The following is a 20,434-nucleotide window of genomic DNA, read 5'->3' on the forward strand; positions in this document are numbered from 1 at the left end:
ATAAACACAAAGCGTGCGAACCTGAGAACTCCTGTTGTTGATTCTGCGTCTTTAAGTAGGGAAGCATCTGCAGCTCTTTAAAACTCATTCACATTTTGCCAAATGTGTCTTTAAGTCAGAAACCCATGCTGGGAATGTCCATGTACATGTACGAGGCAGGATTGAATTTTTAGGTTTTGTGTCCAGGAACGGCCACTGGCAACCACAGCGCTGTCGACTGATGGTGAAAATATTCACACTGTGTTGCAGCAGATTGTGCCCTCAAGAATTGCTCATATTCCAGAATCAGGAGTCCTGATAGGCTGGTTATGATGGGGAAGTTACTGGTGTGTCTGTGATTGTGTACTCTATTTGCAGTAATTTCACAAATTCATAGACTCTGCATCCTGTGGGTCAAAGGTTACCAAAAATAACTGCCGGAAACTGGAGAACCCCTGAAAATACACAAGTATTTCCCTCTCTGGATATAAACACCATAGTCAAAGAATCACACACATGATGAGTCACAAACACTGAACTGAACTGATCCAATCGAGTCCAACTTTTAAAACCATTCAGCTGTCGACGGAGCTACGGAAACAGAAGCGCATTTTCTTTAGGATTTCAACTACTTAGCTTCAAAACTGACTGCACAGCATGATGCCACCACCGCCGTGCTTTGACAGTTTATTCAAGGCTCTTCAGGTTTTCTTCGACTCGATATTTGTGTCATACGACCAAATGTTTGTCAAGTTTAAAAGGTGTTGATTTTGGAGCAGGAATCTCCTTTTTTGGTCGAGCCTGAGGCCTCCAGGCATGGGGCGTGCTAAACCCGTGCGCCACCACAGCACGCCCCTAACTCTTTCACTTTTTAAATTGCTCCTAAACATCGCAGCTGAGGGGAACAGTCCAAGTCAGGACGATAAAACTTGGAAGAAAAAAAAAAAACACAACAGGAAACCAACTGTTTGTCATTTACCATTCGTCCAAACATAAGCATGTGAAATGTGTATTTAAACCTCTGATGAAACTGTATTTTTCATCCAAAACCTTTAAAAATATTTGTTAAATCATGTTACAAACAATGCGTAGCATAAAGCTGATGAGACGACTCTTAAAGACCTGAAGTGTGTACATTATTTTAGATGCAAACCTTTTAGAAAACAAAGTCCAGGATGTGATGAACTCATTTATTGCTCTAAAAGAATTTGTGATCTATATTTTAATTAATGACTGCTCGTTACATAATCTCAAACACTTGTTTTTCTCCCTCCCTTTGGCGGGAAACATACAGGTAGCTTACTCTTCGGTTCCGATAACCAGCTTTTCTTGTTCTCAGGAAGGCATGAAATGACGGCGTTTACGGTCGCTTCCACAGCTTAAATGTGAAGAGATGGGATCCCCGAGCACAAAGACCAATACTCAATTAGTAATCTGAGCCGCGCCGTCGCAGAAGAGGACGTATGAAATTGTAGACTATAAATATTCCTCTGTGTCCGCAGCTGGAAAAGCATCCAGCGTCCAGGAAACCCGAGGACGTTCCGGCAAAAACGGAATGCCTTCGCATCCGGGAATCTTGTCCGAGTCTTTAGTGTTTGAACAGAAAAAAAAAAAGAAAAGGAAAGAGTATTCTCAAACAAAAGAATTACACCAGTTACATGTGAGTGCAGCTGCGTGGGGGTTCTCAGAACGGATGCTCCGATACGTAGATCGTCAGCCTGATGATGGAGCTTCCTCGGAAGTTGATGACGTTGTTGACCGTGACCATCTCCAGGTCCAGCACCAACACCTGCGGCCCTTTGATGGGCCGCGTCAGGACCAGGGTGGCGCTCACGTTGCTGGTTTGCTGGAAAGGGGGAGGAAGAGGAGAGGAATGTGAGGAATGATGCACAGGAAGTGCAGAGTCAGAAAGGTTGGGCTTACAGGAAGAGAAACTCTTGGCTCTGCGACATGTTCATTGTTATAGTCTTTATGACCCACTTCACTTCTTTTTTTTCCACATTTCATCACAATACACAAGGACAGAAGTGGTTAATCAAATAAATTGTGATTAATCAATTAGTGAAATAATCAGCAACTAATTTTGTAATCAATTAACCAGAATATAAAGACTAAAAAAAGGCTATTTACTGAAAACAACTTATTTAAAGCTGCAATAAAGACAAAACTGTTCAAAATAAAGATTTGGAGATAAAAAAAACACCTTTGTCTGCAAAGGTTTCACCCAAAACTCCTCAAGTGGCATAATTTTAACTTCAGAGTTCAAATTTGCTAAAGGAAAGCTCTATTACTGTATTTTAACTGATAAAATGTGAGTTTTCTTATTCCGAATATTGTACTTTTAAAAAATCTTACAAGGCTAAATAAAAATAAAACCTGTAGAATGTATCAATGACATTGATCTAAGTAAGTAATTAATCATCAGAATAATCATTTACTAGAATAATCATTTAAAAAAAATTGTCACCACCTGCATTTTTCAATACACCTGCAAAATTATATGAATTTTATGAGGATTTTATGTGACACGTCAGCATTAAGTTGTTCATAATTACAATGTCATGGGGAAAAAAAAGAAAGATGGCTACTTTTAAAAATCATAAAAATGTTATTTTGGTTTCAGTTCCTTTTTTTTAAACAAATACCAAAATCAAATTGAGTGCAGATTGTTACATTCAGTTCAACACAGAAAACTTAATTCATCTCCATTGGGGCAATTATTATTGAACTGGGTATATTGTTGTAGATAATTTTAAAGCAGGCTTGTGTTATTGCACAATGCTAAGCTGCAGGGGGAAAAACATATACAAAAACAAAAAAGAGTAATAAGATGCCACACTTTTCAGATTGTATAGGTATGACACTTTGAAAAGCGTGCATCCTTTCCCTTCAGCTTTACAATAGTGTGCTGGTAAAGCTACTACCGCGACTAGTTACTGTCATTTACAAAGACTGCCCTGCATGTGCCGCAGAGATTTAAGAAAAAAACAAAAAAACAAAGCAAAGCAAAGCTCTGCCAGGAAGGAAACACGAGTGAGTTGTTCCATCTAGTGGCGACACGCTGCAAGTACCACCAAAGGCGATTCAAGTTTTGCAGCCTCACACATCTGGAGCTGCAAAACTGTGTTGTTCTCCCTTTTTACTAAACCCTGGATGATAAAAGTCTCCAGTCTGCTGCTTTGGTCTCAACTAGGACAATTGTGTTTACAGGGAATTCATAATTCATTTTATTTGTTGTTTCTGTTTATTTAAAATGTTCATTAGGATTAAAGTTTATTGATCTTTGACAATTTGTTCTTGTACTACTAAACTATTACTGTTATATTATCGAAAGAGGCCTCAAACAACGATAATATCGTTTATCACAGTAACTTCTGGGACAATTTATCATTGAGCAAAACTTATTGTGACAGACCAGACGTGAATACACTTGCCCAATAATGTCATAAAAGGCAAAATAAAATAAAATAAACTGGTTTTATTCATTAAGACTTTGGCTGCAGGTTTTAGCACTAACCTGTCTTTTCTGATTCAGCAGTGAACCTGATGCAGATTGAAGGCAAGAGTAACCCGTTGGCACGGTTTCTGCAGGTGGCAGTGTTTTTCTCCTAAATGCCTGTCACCTCACTCTGACCGCCCCGCTCTTCATCCCATCCCCCTATTCATGGACTCCTGAGCGCTCACCCTCATGTAAAACTCCCGTCCGCTGTTGCCCGACTTTATCTGGAAGATGTAGAAGGCGCCGGGGTAGCGCGTGGTGGCCTGCATCTGGAAGATATCGGCAGGCACACTGCGCCCCGACGACAAGTCCATGTGTCGGTACAGAACGGTGAAAGCCAAGTCCCTGCAGGCAGGGTTCTCAGCTGAACACATGCACTGACTGCAGAGCGGTGGGACAGAGGAGGTTCAGAGAAACACACCATTAGATTCTACAAATGCAACTCGAGACTTTTAAGTCGCCACGATGTGATGAGAGGGTGCCGAGGAAACTCACTTGTCACTAACGGCGATGTAAGGAGGCTGACACTGTAAAGGATTCAGGCATGTATAGCCTCCCTGGAAATTGAAACACACTTGTTCTGTTGTACAGGTGTTGTTACCAGTGTCACATTCATTGACGTCTTTGAAATCAAGCACATGACAGTCAGAGTCAGTGAAGTCAGAACCACAGCAACGAGGCATCAACAAGATCACAGCTTTGCATTTAAAAAATCAAGAACAAAGTGATTGATTTACATGGTAACAAAAAGACAAAATGCCACATTGTCAGTCCTCCGCAGCGAACTTTACCTTCACAGCTCCGGCTGTCCTCGTATAAATAATACCCGGGCGGGCAGATGCAGGAGAACGAGCCGGGGGTGTTCACGCATCTGAACTGGCACAGAAACTCAGAGAAACTGCACTCATCCAGGTCTAAGTGAAACAAAAGGTATAATTCAAACAAATAGAAAGCGTCACAGAGAGATGAAGATGGCAACTCTGATGCGTCTGTTAGGAGTTCGTCCATCTGCTCCGGTCCTACTCCATCACATGAACGTACAGAGCACGACGGAGACTCTGAGCTCTAATTGAACTTTTTCAAACGTCCTCGTGTTTCGATGAGCCAGTCGTGGTAGGGAGAAAGCCTCAGCGTCTAATTTAATCTCAGCATAAACACAACTCTGTTGTGAAGGCTGCAGAAGAGTGCATTAATCAGAGAAACACACCAGAGGACCGTGGGAGCTCTGGAGGAGCTGCAGGGTTGCAAATGTGGATTTCATGGAAGAGCGGCAGGAAGAAAGACACTTTACAAAAAACATCAAAGATTTCAGCAGCCATGAAGCAAACAAAAATAAGAAAAAGAGATGCTTGAGTGACGTGAGGTAAAAGTTTCACCTTCTGGTCTGACAGTGTGGTAGAAAACTACCTATGTAGGAATCAGAATTAGTCTCAGAATCATACTTTTTTTTAAAATCAGTGAATTTATCACAAAATGTTTTATCTTGTACAATTTTACACAGTTCTGAAAAGAATTAGACCATTTAAAATGATCAGTTTGTCTGATATAACTTTTTATAGGTACATGTTTGAGTAAAATGAACATTGTTCTTTTATTCCGCAAACTTCTGACATCATGTCTCCCAAATTTCAAGCCAAAATTTTTATTTGCAGAAAATGACAAATGGTGAAAATATTGTTCTGACCTCAAACAATGCAAAGAAAACAAGTTCATATTTATTTAGGAACAATAATACTGATGTTTTAACTGAGGAAGAGTTCAGGAATCAATATTTTTTCAATGGGCCTCAGTGCAGTGGGTTCTGTATCTGTATACCCATTTTGATTTCAACTTTAAATTCGCCAACATAAATTTCCTTTCCAATCAAATAATAAAAAATTCAATGTCCAAAAAAAAGAAAGTATGATTCTGAGACAGTATTTCTGCCATAAAACAGAAAAACGAGCACCGCACATCACCCTCAACACACCGTCTCCATCAGGAGACAATCTACCGTCAGGGCAGCGAACCGGAAACATCCTCACCGATACAGGTTGTGCCGTCGGACGCCAGCTCATATCCTTCGTCACAGCTGCACATAAAAGAGCCGTAGGTGTTGAAACAGCCGTGACTGCAGGGTTGTTCGTCACATTCGTCCACATCTGGTGAACGTAAAGGAAACGAAACGAAGGAATATTAGAGGTTTGAGGTGGGTTCCACCAGCCCGGGTTCACTTGGTCGGACGCCGCTAAACGTGGAGCTGGAGTGACACCATAAGGCTGGTTATCGGCTCAGATCTAACAGAAGAAGCTGCATGAAGATGAAAAAAAAAGGCCTTCAAAATAAATAAATAAATAAAAAATCTTAATTAAGAAGTAAAACTGAATATGATTATCTGACTTTTCTCTCTTCACCGTAGCTCAGTGTCCTCACCACTCGCTGTGACTTTTAGCATCCAGCAACTTAAACTATACATTAGATGTGGGCATTAAAATAAGTTATAGTCCCACCCTTTGACCAAAGAGAGGAAAAAAGCAATGTTATTACAGTGATGCTGCATTTTTATAGACATTATTATTGTCATTTTTTAAATCTCTACAGGGTTTTTAACAAAGCTGACTCTTTGTGGAGAACTTAAAGCCTAAAACATAAATAATACTATCACCTGGTAATTTCTTTAAGCACAGTTTTACATTTAGAGAGCCTATAATTTATTCTAAAGTCTTAACATTTTTGCTTCGCCTTCAGAGAAGGAATCTTGGCCCACATCTGAGCTTAAAGGGTAAAAAAAAAAAAGTAAACTGCTTCAGGAGCTGCGCTCTGATTTATGGCATCCAAAATAGCATAAAAAAAGCATACTGTACAAGTTTTTAAATCAACTTTATTGTTTTGCGTCTGCGTTCCTGTAAATCCACGTACCCTGACAGGTCCTGCTGTCTGGATTAAGGAGGAAGCCGGGATTACACGAGCAAGAATAAGATCCAGCGACGTTGGCACACAGTTGCTGGCAGTAACCATAGCGGCACTCATCGATATCTGGCTCAAAGGAGAGACGGAGAGAAAGAAAACGAGAGAAAGGAAGAGAAAGAAGCTGGTTATAAAATACAAAAACATAAACTTAACTGCTTTACTTCAAATAACCTGCAGAGGGCGCTGCACTTACAAAAGGATACTAACAACTTCAGTATCATTCCTAGATATTTTCAGCCTCTCAAAGGTGATTAAAATAAATGTTTCAACTCGCCACATTAGCCATTTTATATAAGCAAAACCCTTTAATGTGTGTTTTACATCTTGATAAAACGTTCTAGTACAAGGTTTCCCCCACAAAACTTGCTAAGCCCGGTGTTTGGGTGCTAGGTCAGTCATTCATCCAGTGGTTTGTTGTGTTTCGAAGTCAAAAAATGTTTAACGTTGACAGTCAACTTGAAAATATCCCTTGATAATTATGTGTTATTCAAAGATTGCAAAATTATTACCTTAACACCAACTATAAAGTCTAAAAAAGAAAAAAAAAATGCAAACATTTTAAAAAGACAAAAAATAAGCAATTCTTAGCCTGGTGGGGTACAAGTAAAGCCTGGAGGCCTGCCAGGCCTATAATACACTGTTAGTAGTTATAAAGTGCTGCCTATTAAATGATTTAAAAATTTTCTTAATGGTTGCATTTTGGATGTCAAAGAAAAAAAAAACTAATATCCTCACCTTCTTAATATAATGCAGTGCTTCTCAAATAGTGGGGCGGGCCCCCTTTGGGGGGCGCGGTGCGATACCTGGGGGGGCGTGTGATCCTGGGGAACAGGCTTTTTTTTGGCCGAACTAGTAGAAAGTGTAATTGCGCACAGTAGGCAGCAGTGGCGCTCTCATTGTTACTTCTGTCACGTTTGCGACAGTGCAACATTTTACACTTACAAGACAACAGGTTTGCCTTGGTTAGCAGTGTTAATTCAACAAAAAGCTCCGACTGCGTTCTGTCTATGGCCTCCGTTATTCAACAACCCCCAACATGAAAAAGTTTTTAACAGGGATGAAAAGAAAAGCGGAGAGAGACAAAGATAATGAGACAACAGAAAGTCAACCGAAAGCTAAGAAGAGGAAATACGACGAAGCGTATTTAGCGCTTGGCTTCACTGTGACTACAGTTGGAGAAGAGGAAAGACCGCTGTGTTTGCTGTGTCTAAAAATGCTCGCAGCGGACAGCATGAAGCCAAATAATTAGCGCGTCACTTAAATATGTTACATCCCAATCACGCCGATAAGCCGCTAGAGTTTTTTCAGCGAAAACGTGCTGAATATTGCCAACAGTCATCCCGCTTTGTGAAGGCTACTTCAGTAAACCATCGAGCGCTGCTAGCATCATATAAGGTGGCGTACCAAATTGCGCAGTGCAAAAAGCCCCACACCATAGCAGAGGAGCTGATATTGCCTGCAGCAGTAGACATGGATTTATTTATTTTTAATTTCAGGCATTGATGCACTTAAAATCTTTTCTGTTGCAGACTTAAAACACGATTTAATAAAGTTATTCTTTGTAAGTTTGACCATATGTCTTTCTTTTTTTCTTTAATGTTAATGAAAAAATGTTATGCAGAGATGGATAGTCACGGTGGGGAGTGGGGGGCGCGAATAGTTTTCTTCTTGCTAGGGGGGGCGTAACGGAAAATAATTGAGAAGCATTGATATAATGGCACAAGTCTTAATTTTGGCAAGATGATTTGGGAAAAGAAAAAGGAATTTTAGCAAAAAAATAAAAAATAAAAACAGTCAGCCCGTCGTAGCTTTTTATGGGGCCCTCTAGACTCCAAGATACATCGCCAGTTTTTCACAAATTCAAACAAAATCCACAAATCCCCACATTTGTTTCTAATTTTACTGCAAATTTTTCTCAACATTTACCGGAAACAATGGGCGATTAAAGTAATCTCACATTTAACATCAGATAAATAAGCCTGGAAAAACAATCACAAAATCCTGGATAGATTGCTCACTCTGAAAAGATGTTTAATATCATTTCATTTTAAGAAACATTTACTGAATGCAGAAACAGATGTTTATTGATGTTTTAACAATCTATAGGGTTTTATCAATAGATTCTGGCACAACCGGCCCTTTAAGAACATTCAGATTTTCAATGTGGCTCAAAATGAAAATGAGTTTGGCCATTATTTTAGGACGGCGACGATAAGAAAATTTGCAGAGAAAGCTTCAACTCCATAATCCAAGGTTGTTTCTCACATCATGAGTTTGACTGACACCGTCGTGGCGTGGCTCTTAAAAATCAATCATACCCAGGAAATCCTCTCAGAGGTGGGGGAAATGCTTCGCCCAGTCTGATAGCCCGCTTCCTGTAGCCGCAAACAGGATGCACCCACTCAACACAGGAGGGGGCGCCAACTCCCTTTTTCATAGTGCATGTGTTCATAAAACAACTGAGACAGAAAATGATGCTTTCATTTTTTAATAACTGCTGCTCATGACGCCCCTCTTCTACTGCTGCTCTGGGTAGGTGCCAATGTCAAAAGCTTGCCACTGATAAAAAGGTTTTTATTAGTTCCCCGCAAAAACCATGCAATGTTGCCCGACAAGAGTGATGGGATTTTTAAAATTTTTTTATTTATACTGCCATTTTTACATAGAAACATCCCCATGTACTTTGTTGTAAAATACGAGAAAGCAGCGATGTAAACGCAACAGAAAGATTTAAAAATAAAAACGTTGGTATATTGAAATCCTTGAGGAGCTTTTTGATAAAATGATGCTTTAGAATGACAGTAGCAGCAGCTCTCTCACCTTGACACTGTCCGGCTATGAGCCAATAGCCTTCGGTGCAGGAGCAGGTGTAGCCGCCGGCGGTGTTGATGCAGACCTGCGTGGGGTTACAGTGGTGGGAGTTCGTCTCACATTCGTCAATGTCTGGACAGAGAAAAGTGACGGGAGACTCAGAAATCACCGGGGCAGACACGCAGAAGACAGGAAATAGTTTTAGGAACAGCAAAACCTCGAATCAAGCTGAAAGATGAAGGATGAAATGCTACCACATTTCAGTTCTAGTAAAATAAATAAATTAAAATCCCACATATTTCTGTAGTGTAAACTCAGTGAACGTACAAAAGTATTCATCTCCGCTCTCACATTTTACAACAACAAGATACTGCAGCATATTTTACAGGCAGATCAACAGAAAGTAGTGCGGCGTCTCGCTACGACCCCACCAGAATGACGACGAGAACCTTTAACGCTGCCATGAAGAATCGGGTCAGTACCGGGTCCAACCCACTATGAGCAAGGTGTCCCTAATAAAGATGGAATTACAGGGTAGTCACTCCTGAAGGCAACTGATTGCACTGGATTTATTTAGTAAAAGGACATCAAAAGAGCATGAATAAAAATACCAGTTTTGGTTTATAAGTAAAACCAAAACAAATTAACTACACACCCTCGTTCTTCCAGTTCTCAATAATCTACTGCAGGGCTGTTAATTCAAACCTCGATAAAATGCATGTAGGTTTGTGATAGCATAAAAAATTTCAACTGGTGTGCTAGCAGCTGTAGAGGTTTTACTTGACCTTCCACCCAAACATGGAGAAGCAGGATTCAGCTTCTAGTCACCACAAATTTGGAACAAACTTCCAGAAAAGTGCAGCTCTGTGGCAACACTGATTTAATTTAAGCCAAGGCTAAAAACTAGGCCTGTCACAATAACAAGCTGGATGATAAATTGTTCCAAAGCTTATTGTGATAAACGATAATATTGTTGCTTTGAGACCATTTTCAAGTAATAAAGGTGCAATAATGCAAGAACAGATTCTCAAAGCTCAATAAACTTTAAATTCTAAAGAACATTTAAACACTGGAAGACACTTAAAATATCCAAAATAAATAAAGGAAACAACAAATAAAATGTATTATGAAGTCTTTGTGAACAAAATTATCTTTAAAAATAAAGGGATAGTTGAGCTCAAAGCACCAGAATGAAGACTTTTAAAATTCAGTTTCTGGTAAAAACAGAAAAATGATAAATCTAGCAAATGAAAATTATTGCATTTTTTTGGAGGGGTGGAGGGGGGTTTAATCGTGCAATTAATTGATTTATTATTCATTGTCACAGGCCCACTGAAAATCCACACATTTAGAGTGGCTTCTGGTTAGTAGTAAACGGATCAACATATTTGATGGCATTTGACAAAAATAGAACTCTTATTGCTTGCTTCACAATTGGTGACAGCATGAATGTTTATGGTGTGAAGCACTTTGAACGGCTTTGCTGCTGAAAAAGCGCTGCACACAAACTTGACTTCATGTCTGAGGTGTTGCCTCCCAGAAGATGGCGGCGCAAATCTCTGGAGCCGGCAGAAAAGGTGGGAGCGCTCCGGTTTCCCTCTGGTTCCCACATCGCATTCTAGTAATTTGGCACCTCTCCTTCCCTATCACAGGAAGCCTGTGGCCACAGTTTAGGACTTTAGACGACCACGAGACGTGCTTGTTTTCCCATGCCGTCATGGAGATTGTATCAGCAATCTTCCATTAAAAAAGTTAAATCAAATCTTTCAAGCAATCAGATTTTCATCACCCTGTGTTGGGGGGGGGAGCCTAATATTACAATACTTTCTTGTCAGGATAAGCGATATCTTGAATTCCTGTGGCGCCCTTATAATGGACACATTTCCTTATGAGGAAATCACCTATCTCTAGGAAACCAGCAGTGAAAGTGGTAGGTGTCTTTTCTCCTCTTGTTTTTACAGGCTGTTTTCATATGGATAACATCTTAATTTGGGAGCTTTCTGCCTTCTACCTTCTATCGGAGAGGAGGGGGCGGAGGTCGGGAGCACTCGGCCAAAAGCTAGCAGCACCTGCTGGCAGCAAGACTCCGAAAGACCCTTCATGTGCTCCACACGTGTAGTCGACATACACACACCCAGCACCTGCGAGAGCGTTTCAGATCAGCTCCTTATATAGTCCCGTTTCGGGGGCTGTTCACAAGCTGTGGGGTGGCTGCTGACAGCCGAACCTGGCTGCACAGAAGAAGGGGATTAGCTTGAAATGCCTGAAGACTGGTCGCATATAGAAAAGAAGAAAATGCCCTCAGGAGGAAAATATGCCGGCTGGTGGGCCGAAACGGGGTGAATAGCAACACTCTGGGGCTGTAAAGGTGCAGAAATAAAGCAGTGGCAAGATCATGTTGCTCAAATTATACAGAAAACATTGAAAGTAATCTGTGTTTACAGTTAAATTAAAGACTGCAAACAGAAAAGAGCATTTTCTGATAAACTGCATACTGGCATTCAATTCAACTCAAAAATATCATTGATCCCAGAAGGAAATTAAATGTTCTTGCAACTCATATTAATTCAAATTCTTCAGAGTTACATTTAGTGTGTCAAGTTTTCCTCAGAGAGGATGATCTCCTATTCTGATTTGTCCTTGGTTTCATTCAGAAGTGGTTTTTCTCTCATCTAATACCAAAAACAAGAAAGAAAAGACTCCTTGAAGTAGTGAAGGTAGTCAGAGGTAACAGGGAGATGGATTGAGTCAACTGGAGAGCAATCCTGACAGAAAATTTAACCTAATAAAATATTGTAGATTATACTGTAAACTATAAGTAAAACCTCTAACTTTTGTGTTGGAACCGCTCAGGCAAAGTAGTCAAAAATCCAATGAATTAATCTATGGAAAGACTAACTGGGTCAAGATTGAGCAATTTTGCAAAAACAAACCAAACCAAAAAAAAGCTACATTTTGATCTCAGTTATGAAAAGTTGGTAGAGAGAGCTGTAAATACAGTGAAACAGTATTGAAATGTTCATTTAACAAAAAAAAGAAAAACACACAATTGTGCATCATTTTATATTTGTTGATCACAAAAAATGTATTAAAAACATTGAGGTTTCTGTTTGTTTTGTGTCAAACACTTTAGCACTTTATGTGCATAAGACTGACATAAAACTGGTATAACATGACATGAATCATAAACAGTCCATCAACATGAAGGAGTGTTCATGAATGTTTACGATTGTTGTCGTGAAGTGTGATTTGGCAAATAATGAATGAAGTGTCAACTTTGCATTACTCATTAAATAATGAAACTTAATGCAAAGTCCCATTAAAACTTGCGTTAAAAGTCTATTAACAATTTCAACTTGGCATTAAAAGTATCATTAATTACTGTTTGACGCTTCATGCCAACAGTCAGACATTCATAGAGACTCGTTCAGGTTCATTACAGATGTCAGTTCGTGTTTACGACAGTTTCATGTCAGTCTTATGAACACCTATTTATAAGACTGACGGCGGCGCAAAGTGTTACCAAACTTTGAGATGTGAATAGTAAAACTGTGGCTAACCAAATCCCTAACAAGTTGCATTATTCTCTTGCAGAGCGGTAGAAATTGGAGAAAACTCGTGGCAGAAAGGTCCACTTGGCAAAAGACAAAGGTGTGTTTTTGTTGTAGATTCAGACAGGAAGTTGCAGCGGGTGTGCGATATCTGCCCCACAGCTTCCATCAGTCAGCAGTCGATTACATCAGCACACACAGCATCCCCGCCTTCAGGAGTGAGTGCGTGTGTGTGTGTGTGTGGTGTGTGTGTGTGTGTGTGTGTGTGTGTGTGTGTGTGTGTGTGTGTGTGTGTGTGTGTGTGTGTGTGTGTGTGTGTGTGTGTAACTTGTAACGAGTGCTCCCCACAGAGGCGTGCTTGTTGTCCAGGTCTGGCCTGGGTGCAGATTTTGGGGGAACATGACCTCACTTTTGGCACCTTGGCGGAGTGGTTCACCCAAACAAGGTCGTGAGCCGATTCCCTGGCAAGTCGTTCCAAATTCAAACAGCCCATATTTGTGCATGAAGTCAGCTGCTCTTGCTCTCTTTCAGAAGAGAAAACAACTGCACTCTATGTATATATTTCCACCTCATTGCAGGGTTCCATTTATCCTAAATGACAGTAAAAAAAATAAAATAAATTTCCAAGCCACTTTGAGGAGGCTATTTTTAAACAGCTTCACTGAAGTTATACCATAGAAGGTCCAACCAGTCAGATCTGACCAATTGGAATGAAATATGTTGCAATGTGTCTGTTTTTAATTAGACAGTTTTCTGATTCTATTATGTCAGAAAATAGAGTAGTTACTTCTTGAGTATCTTCAGTCAGTTGTTTTCTTTTTTGTTTTTTGCCTTGGGGTCAAAGGGCATTCGTCTGTGATCGAGTTGGGGGAATGCATTTACTTCCAGAGTACTCTTCTATGAAGGCTTCTTTAAACTTTGGGGTTCCCCAAGGCTCTATCCTCAGTCCATTATTATTTTCTATGTACTCTGTTTAGCAGGTATTACTCAGTCTTTAAGTAACATCCCTCACCATTCAGTTATATGAGTTGCTAAGTTATCTAAATTAAGACTGACTGCCTGCCTCAGATAAGAGACTGCCTGCCAGATGGCTTTTTAATCCCAGTGAGAACATATAAAATGATAATAGCCCTCAAATACACTCTGACATCAGACAAGTGGAGTGTTGGATGTTGGGAGTGACTTCTGATTGTGATGTAACCACGGACTTAATTTTGAAATTCAAATCAAAATCTCGTTTATTTGTTTTTCCATTTAAGCTGAGATCTATTGGGCCTAGAAACAAAATGAAGAAATCATTGGTGGATCTGTGTGAACTCGTTGCTCACTCGTATGACCAAAGTGTTTCAGACAATTACAAGTTGCATAGTTTTGTTTTCTCTACACTGTCGTCCGTTGAATTCAGAATCCTTATTTTAAAGAAAATTCCTCAGATATAAAACTTGTATCGTCAAGCTACAACTTTTGTTTTTTGTTCTGTCGATATGAAAATCAAAATGTGTTGGTTTTTCCCTTATAAAATAAAAAACAAGAAGACAAAAATATTTTCAGTCTGGCGCTAGTCTACTGGCATCAGTACTTTCTGCCCATCCATCACTTCATGCATGGGCAATTATTTTTCTTTTATGACTATTAAGTCTAATTAGCTTTTATTGACATGTTTAGTTCCTGGGCTTTGTATGACGTCTATTTTGAACAATGTGCAACAGGTAATGATCTCCTCTGTGGAGACTGCTTTAAAAATAAAGCATTTATTTTTATCCGTTTGTGTTCCTCCATGTCGAGCAGCGCATCATCGGAAACAGTAAAGACTGAAGAGATCAAACAAAACAAAATCAAACAAAACGTGTAGACGTGTGCTTTTGGATATCAGGCGAAAGCCGGAGTGCTGGGTTAGAACCAATTCCTGCAGAGGACAACTGAGCAAATATGCAGGTGGAGTCAGTTGCTTTTCTGGATTTTTTTTTTTTTAAACAAAAAGTGCAAACGACATGCAGACATTTATGAGTTGCTGGGCCTAATACCTAAAGAGGAGCAGTCAGTGCTGCAACAAGGAAAGTCAACATGGAGTCCAAATGAAATAGAACAAAATTCAGAGTAATGTGACAAAAACAGGAAGTACAAAAGAAAAGATAAAGAAAACTGAAAGTGTTTGGAAGAAACTAAGGAATTAGCTGAAGGAAAGTGGATTTATGAAGACAAAGCCAAACTGAAGCATCACTCATACACAAGTAGAAGAAAACAGAGCTACCTGTTTAGATCAAAGTTAGATTTAGAGATAATTCTCAAGAAGATGATGCTGAGATGGGTCTCTGTGTCAGGTAAAAGAGCAGATATCTGAACAAACATATTGTTTCACTATACTGTTCCTGAATATAATGATAATATCAGTTACAATCAACAACTTCTTGCTTCCTCAGTCTTATTATTAGAGTTTCTCCACCATTTTCTAAAGGTTTGAGCATCTTGGCCACTAGACACATTCCTCTTCTGTGGGCAAGAGATGATTCAGGTGGCGTGTTATAATCAGTGCAAGAAATTTCATATCCTGCCAAATATTTCCTCCTTGCCCAGGTGACGACTAACACTTTTCTCCTCCCATCAATCCAAAGCGGATGGAGGTTTGGTGGTTATTTTCCCTGAGATGATAAAGCATCTTTCCACTGAGTAAACCGTGATGAATATTTTCTTCAGGAAAGGCAGATGAACTCCGCGAGCCAGCAAAGAGTCTCCCGGTTTAATTGGAAATTTATGATGGAAATGGGAAGCCAACTGCTTTATGAGAGCTTGACTGATTAATATTATTTTGCCATTTGTGAAAAAGTTCAAGAGTTCACGAATGCCAGAGGAGGTGCAGCAACTAACTGTGGCTTCCACACACTGCTTGATCAGATTTTTTTTGTTTTATTTAGTGGTACGATTTGCAAAGTCAAGAACACTCGGCTGTCAAATAGAATACCTTTCCTGCAAAATTAAAATAAAAATTTAAAAAAAAGTCAAATTTTGTGGCTTGCCAGGGCTTGCACAAGGCATCCACTTCACCCATCTTTCATTCTTTTGAAACTGTCATCATGTCTGAACTTCAAGAGCACAGCCGCTCGCCTGTCACTCACCGTTGCAGGTGCCGTCCGCCGCCAGAGCGTACCCCAGGGTGCACAGCGCGGGATTGCTCACTATGGGGTAACTGGGTTCCACGGCTCTCGCGGGAGCCCGCGCAAACGAGTCCGGGACTCTGTCGGGGGGCTGCGGGTAGCTCGGCTCAGGCTGGGCGGGGCTCACCCGTCTGTAGGGCCGGTCGTAGTAGTCGCTGGAGAGGCACTGGTAGCCTCCGATGCGGTTGACGCAGAGCATCTCTCCTTGGCACGGTTGCGGCCAGCTGCACTCGTTCACATCTGGAAGGCAGAGAGCAGCGGCGGTGAGGACATTCCTGCTGCAACTCCCGCGTCTTGCGAGACGGTGGCCCACCCAGTTTATCATTAGGCGACCGATTTGTTCCACCTTGAACTTTTGAGCATTATTTTATGACACAGTCATATAATACCATACATTCTTAATGGGATATCATGGGCCAGGCCGATGTAAAGTAGCACGTTTATAAACGGGAAAGGAAAAAAAATGCAGGTTCTTCCTTCCGTCGACTAATTTGTAAACAGAAACCATCTTGGTGTTAGGGGTGGGCATTTATTGGAATAAATGATACAATAACGTCTTATTGTATCATTTATCGGGATAAATGATACAATGAGTGTCCGGTTCATTTATCGGGATAAATGATACAATGATACAATATTGTATCATTTAAAAAGTCTTTATTGCATAAAGACTTTTTAGATTCATTGTCGTCACAATAAATTCCAATTTAGTACGTATTTTTGTATTTGTTCAACAAAGGTGCTTTAATAAATCTGAATAAATGTGAAAGTATGATTAAATGAAGTTAATGTGTGCATTTTAGTTATTAAAAAAAAACCAACATTTCTTTATGTGATTATTATCCTAAGCATATTACAAATGGGAATGTTTTTGTCAAGAGCAGTATTTGTGCTTGTGGTGCTCTTAATGCTGTGCCATTCAATGACAGCCACAAAGCTACCGCAAGAAATAAAAGAGAACAAAATACAAATGAAACAGATGTTCATGTCACTTTTGTCATCAACACCGTAGAGCCGCAAAGCATGGTAATAAAACTGTACGTTCATGTCGCCCGCCCCCGACTTGGTGCGGTTTAATTTTGGGATAAATTCAACTGTTCTGTGAAGGCCTCTGGTGTTTGTTGGAAAGTATTAGTCAACGAAGACCAAGGAATGCTCCAGACAAGTCAGGCTCAAAGATGTGGAGAACTTGAAAGCAGGGCTAGGCTATAAATCCAAGAAAAGCAGCCCAAAAAACGTCCACAGTAAATCCGCAAGAGTAGCGGAGAGATCCAGTCTGTTTACAGAAATGACAAATTCATCCTTTATAGAAGAGCAGCAGGTGGAAAGACATTGTTGAATGAAAGCCATGAAGAGTCCTGTTAAGATGTGTATGCAATACAGAAAACATGTGATTCTCTAACTCATTCCCCCCCAACCCCCCCACCCAAAAAAAGATAAAAAAAGAAAGTACGTAGCTAAAATAAAATCAAGATTCATTGAGAACCTCACGTGGTCAACAAACGCAGCGGCCTTCATGAGAAAATCCCACCAACGCCTCCGTCTCCTGAAAGAAACCGAAGGTGGCTGGACTTGGTTTCCTTCACTTCCTTTTACAGTTGGAGGGCATCCTGAGCAAATTTATCCCAGTGTGACACACCAGCTGCTCAGGGTTGGGTATGAAAGCAGTGAAAACAGTTGCCAAAATGACTGGACGTTTGACATCTACGTCAGCTGCTGAAGGATCGGAGCTGGAGGAATCGTGTGCGACCCCCACCAATACTTTTACTTCCTTCTGGAAGACGTCTGTGCAGCTGAACATCTTCGCTTGACTCAGCTTCGTTCCTGAGGCTACCAGAATCATGAACAGATGTTACAACATTGTTCTTAGTTATTTATTGTTGTTTTTTTATTTGATATTTCATAGTCTTTATTTGTTACAATTGAAATTTTTTGTGGATTTCCACCCCTGTTATTCTCTAGGCTTTCAGTCCGCATCTTGTTTGCGGATGTTGCGCGTTAATCCCTGAAGTTGCCCGAATCTCATGAGATGGAAACTGATCTCTTGGATTGGCCTAGTGAAAGTCCAGACAGCAAAACTGACACTTAAAACAAGCTCTATATCCACTTTGATTGTAATTAAGCAGTTTGGCAAGTAAATAAAGCAAAAAGAAAAAAAAACGAATACAAATTTGACTAAACGTGTCAACTTAGTGGACAAACTTCAGGAGACTTGAAGAAATAAATACACGCCGCACTTTTCAGTGTTGTACTCAATCGAACGTTAATTTGGGTTAAATTATATCCCTAAAACACATCAAGAGTTGGTGATTTTTCACTTTTTCTAAAAATGCCAACTTATGCAAAAAAAAAAAGACTTACCTGAGCATTGTCCTAAATTCCTGTTATATTCAAAGCCGTACGGGCAGGGCTGAGGAGAGACGAGCGGGATTTTGAGTGTCCGGTTCGGACTCGGACCGTAATGAAAGGGAGGCGAGTGGAGTTTACCTGTCCGTGTGCTGACTGGACGCAGAGCAGAGCGAACACCAGAGCGGCCAACATCCTGCGAATGGGGGATTTTAGCTTAGTGGAGCCTGGTGGAGGAGGACAGCTGGCTGGGGCTCGACAGAAGCATCGCCTGCTGACACGAACAGAGCAGAGAAACCGCATTAAGAAAAAAAAAAAACAAAAAACAAAAACGGTTTCAGCTGGATTAGAGAGGACTGAGAGAGACCAACCTTAGAGAAGAACAAAACCTGAGAGCGCGCGTTTCCAGCGGCATTGTTTAATGGCTCCTGGTGAACTCCCTTTTTAAAAAAAAAAATAAAATAAAAAGATTTAGACGACCCGTAAACCCGAATCCCGGCGGGGCTCCAGCTCCAACTACGCGCCCTTCCGCGAAAGTCGACACCAGGTTTTCATTAACCGCTGTGTGCTCGAGCTGAAGCTTCGGCACATTGACCGAGCCTTACAGGAACTTCCTCGGTCCAAGAAAGAAAAACGATCAAAAAAACAAAACAAAAGGAGGCAAAACAAACCCCAACTTTGCCGTCCCGTTTTCTGCTCGGGCCGCTGGGCTGCGCAGATCATTTAGCAATGCAGATGTGACGGCCCCCGCCGAGCTCTTCTAGCGACAGCTGGATCCAATCAGGAGATCCAGCCCCCTGCGGTGGGCGCGCGCGCGGGGACGGCGGCCCCCGCGGCGGCGCACTGAGCCCGGCGGGCGGGCCGGACCGGACCGGACCGGGCGGCCACCGCGGTGCTGTCCGGGAGCTGAAAGACACGCAGCACACACTGTGGGGGTGTCTGTGTCTGTTTTCTCAGGTCACACACACACGGCCGAGTTCAGTGACACTAAACAGCCACTTTCCTCGCCCACGTCTGGACCGAATGTACAGCCGAGACGAGGCGACAGTCTCACTTTAAGGCCTCAAAACAAGCGGAGACTAAACTCTGTACTTATGACATAATTATTAAACAAACACGCAGCCACGAACATGAAGTCACAGCTCAATTTGTCACTTCACACTTTAAATCCATCTGCTAGGAATAGCAAAATAAAGGGGCGTGGCTTTAGTGCTTTAAACGCTTGGAAAGTCGCCAAGTAACGTCAGATCAGCTAACTAGTAGTTAGTAGTATGATTCCTTCCTAACTAGTAGTTATCAATTAATGTAATAATGGCGGGTTAAACAAACCTCGACAACAAAACCAAAGAATGATATGATTCTGAAAGTTCATGTTAGTAAGGGAGGGGACTACTTTCAAATTCACTTTGATGATTTTTAAACATCTAGTTAAAAATGCCAACTAATATCAGGGCATCTCAACAGGTAGGAAACTTACCTGCGATAAACGGCCATCAACGATAAATGTCCGGATGAGCATGTATCGTACGGTTTATCATTTATCGTGAAACGTCTTACCACGGTGAGCATTTTGATGATCAGAATAAATGCCATTAGTTAAAAAAAACCCTCTATATTGCTGGGTTGATTAGTTTTACAATGTTTTCCATTGCTTTTTTCAGTGACAGTCATTAAAATATGATTGAAAGCAATGACTGGGGTATGAATCACACTTCTTCATGTGACTAACATCCTACAAAAAAAAGCATATTTTGAGTGGGTTTGTTTTTTAAGAGCGTGTTTGTTTGTCACCTAATGTTACCTCAAACAGCAATAATGAATTGTTCTTAGTCTTTTATTGTACAGTTCTATAAAATATTGTGATAAAACTAAGACCACATTGCACCACTCTAGTGTCCCAATCTGATACCCAATCGGAAATTGGTCCGTATCAGTTGAAAAACAGATTAGATTACATCAGCCTACATCTAAATTCTCAGATACAAACACGAGGATAGAAGCACTCCACTCCAGCACGGGGTCCGCTCCAGTGTTTCTATCCAGCAGCACCTGTATCCCACATGCAGACCCCTTGGATAATAATAAATAGGTCAGCTGTTCTCTGACTAATGTCAATTGATCAAGCCTTTGAAGAATGCATTATTTGT

The 20,434-nt window shown here is 40.7% G+C and overlaps 1 protein-coding gene across 4 annotated transcripts; it reads right to left on the reverse strand.

Annotated features, from left to right (window-relative positions):
• Positions 1 to 1,155: 1,155 nt before the first annotated feature.
• fbln5 (fibulin 5) lies at positions 1,156 to 19,092 on the reverse strand. 4 transcript variants are annotated; one of them, XM_055057346.1, is made up of 12 exons: positions 18,959 to 19,092; positions 18,659 to 18,727; positions 18,429 to 18,558; positions 18,303 to 18,351; positions 15,903 to 16,181; positions 9,248 to 9,370; positions 6,377 to 6,493; positions 5,503 to 5,619; positions 4,270 to 4,392; positions 3,974 to 4,100; positions 3,664 to 3,859; positions 1,156 to 1,825 (listed from the first exon to the last, which is right to left on the reverse strand). In XM_055057346.1, the coding sequence occupies exons 2-12, from the start codon at positions 18,700 to 18,702 to the stop codon at positions 1,664 to 1,666; spliced, it is 1,467 nt and encodes a 488-aa protein (XP_054913321.1). In that variant the 5' UTR covers positions 18,703 to 18,727; positions 18,959 to 19,092; the 3' UTR covers positions 1,156 to 1,663. The 4 variants fall into 4 exon arrangements, with proteins under 4 accessions (XP_054913321.1, XP_054913319.1, XP_054913320.1 ...); XM_055057344.1 differs by having other exon boundaries at positions 18,429 to 18,561; XM_055057345.1 differs by having other exon boundaries at positions 18,659 to 19,092.
• Positions 19,093 to 20,434: the final 1,342 nt, after the last annotated feature.

This window comes from Poeciliopsis prolifica, unplaced genomic scaffold (genome assembly GCF_027474105.1).
Source record: "Poeciliopsis prolifica strain line A6 unplaced genomic scaffold, Auburn_PproV2 SCAFFOLD047, whole genome shotgun sequence".
Taxonomy (NCBI): domain Eukaryota; kingdom Metazoa; phylum Chordata; class Actinopteri; order Cyprinodontiformes; family Poeciliidae; genus Poeciliopsis; species Poeciliopsis prolifica.

What these genes read in the sequence shown, in the direction of transcription:
- fbln5 (XM_055057344.1), bottom strand. Translation starts at nt 18,702, where the DNA reads ATGCCGCTGGAAACGCGCGCTCTCAGGTTTTGTTCTTCTCTAAG. An exon ending in TCCAGTCAGCACACGGACAG is followed by an intron (nt 18,352 to 18,428) that starts GTAAACTCCACT and finishes GTCTCTCCTCAG; the next exon opens with CCCTGCCCGTACGGCTTTGA. An exon ending in GGACAGCCGGAGCTGTGAAG is followed by an intron (nt 4,101 to 4,269) that starts GTAAAGTTCGCT and finishes TTGATTTCAAAG; the next exon opens with ACGTCAATGAATGTGACACT.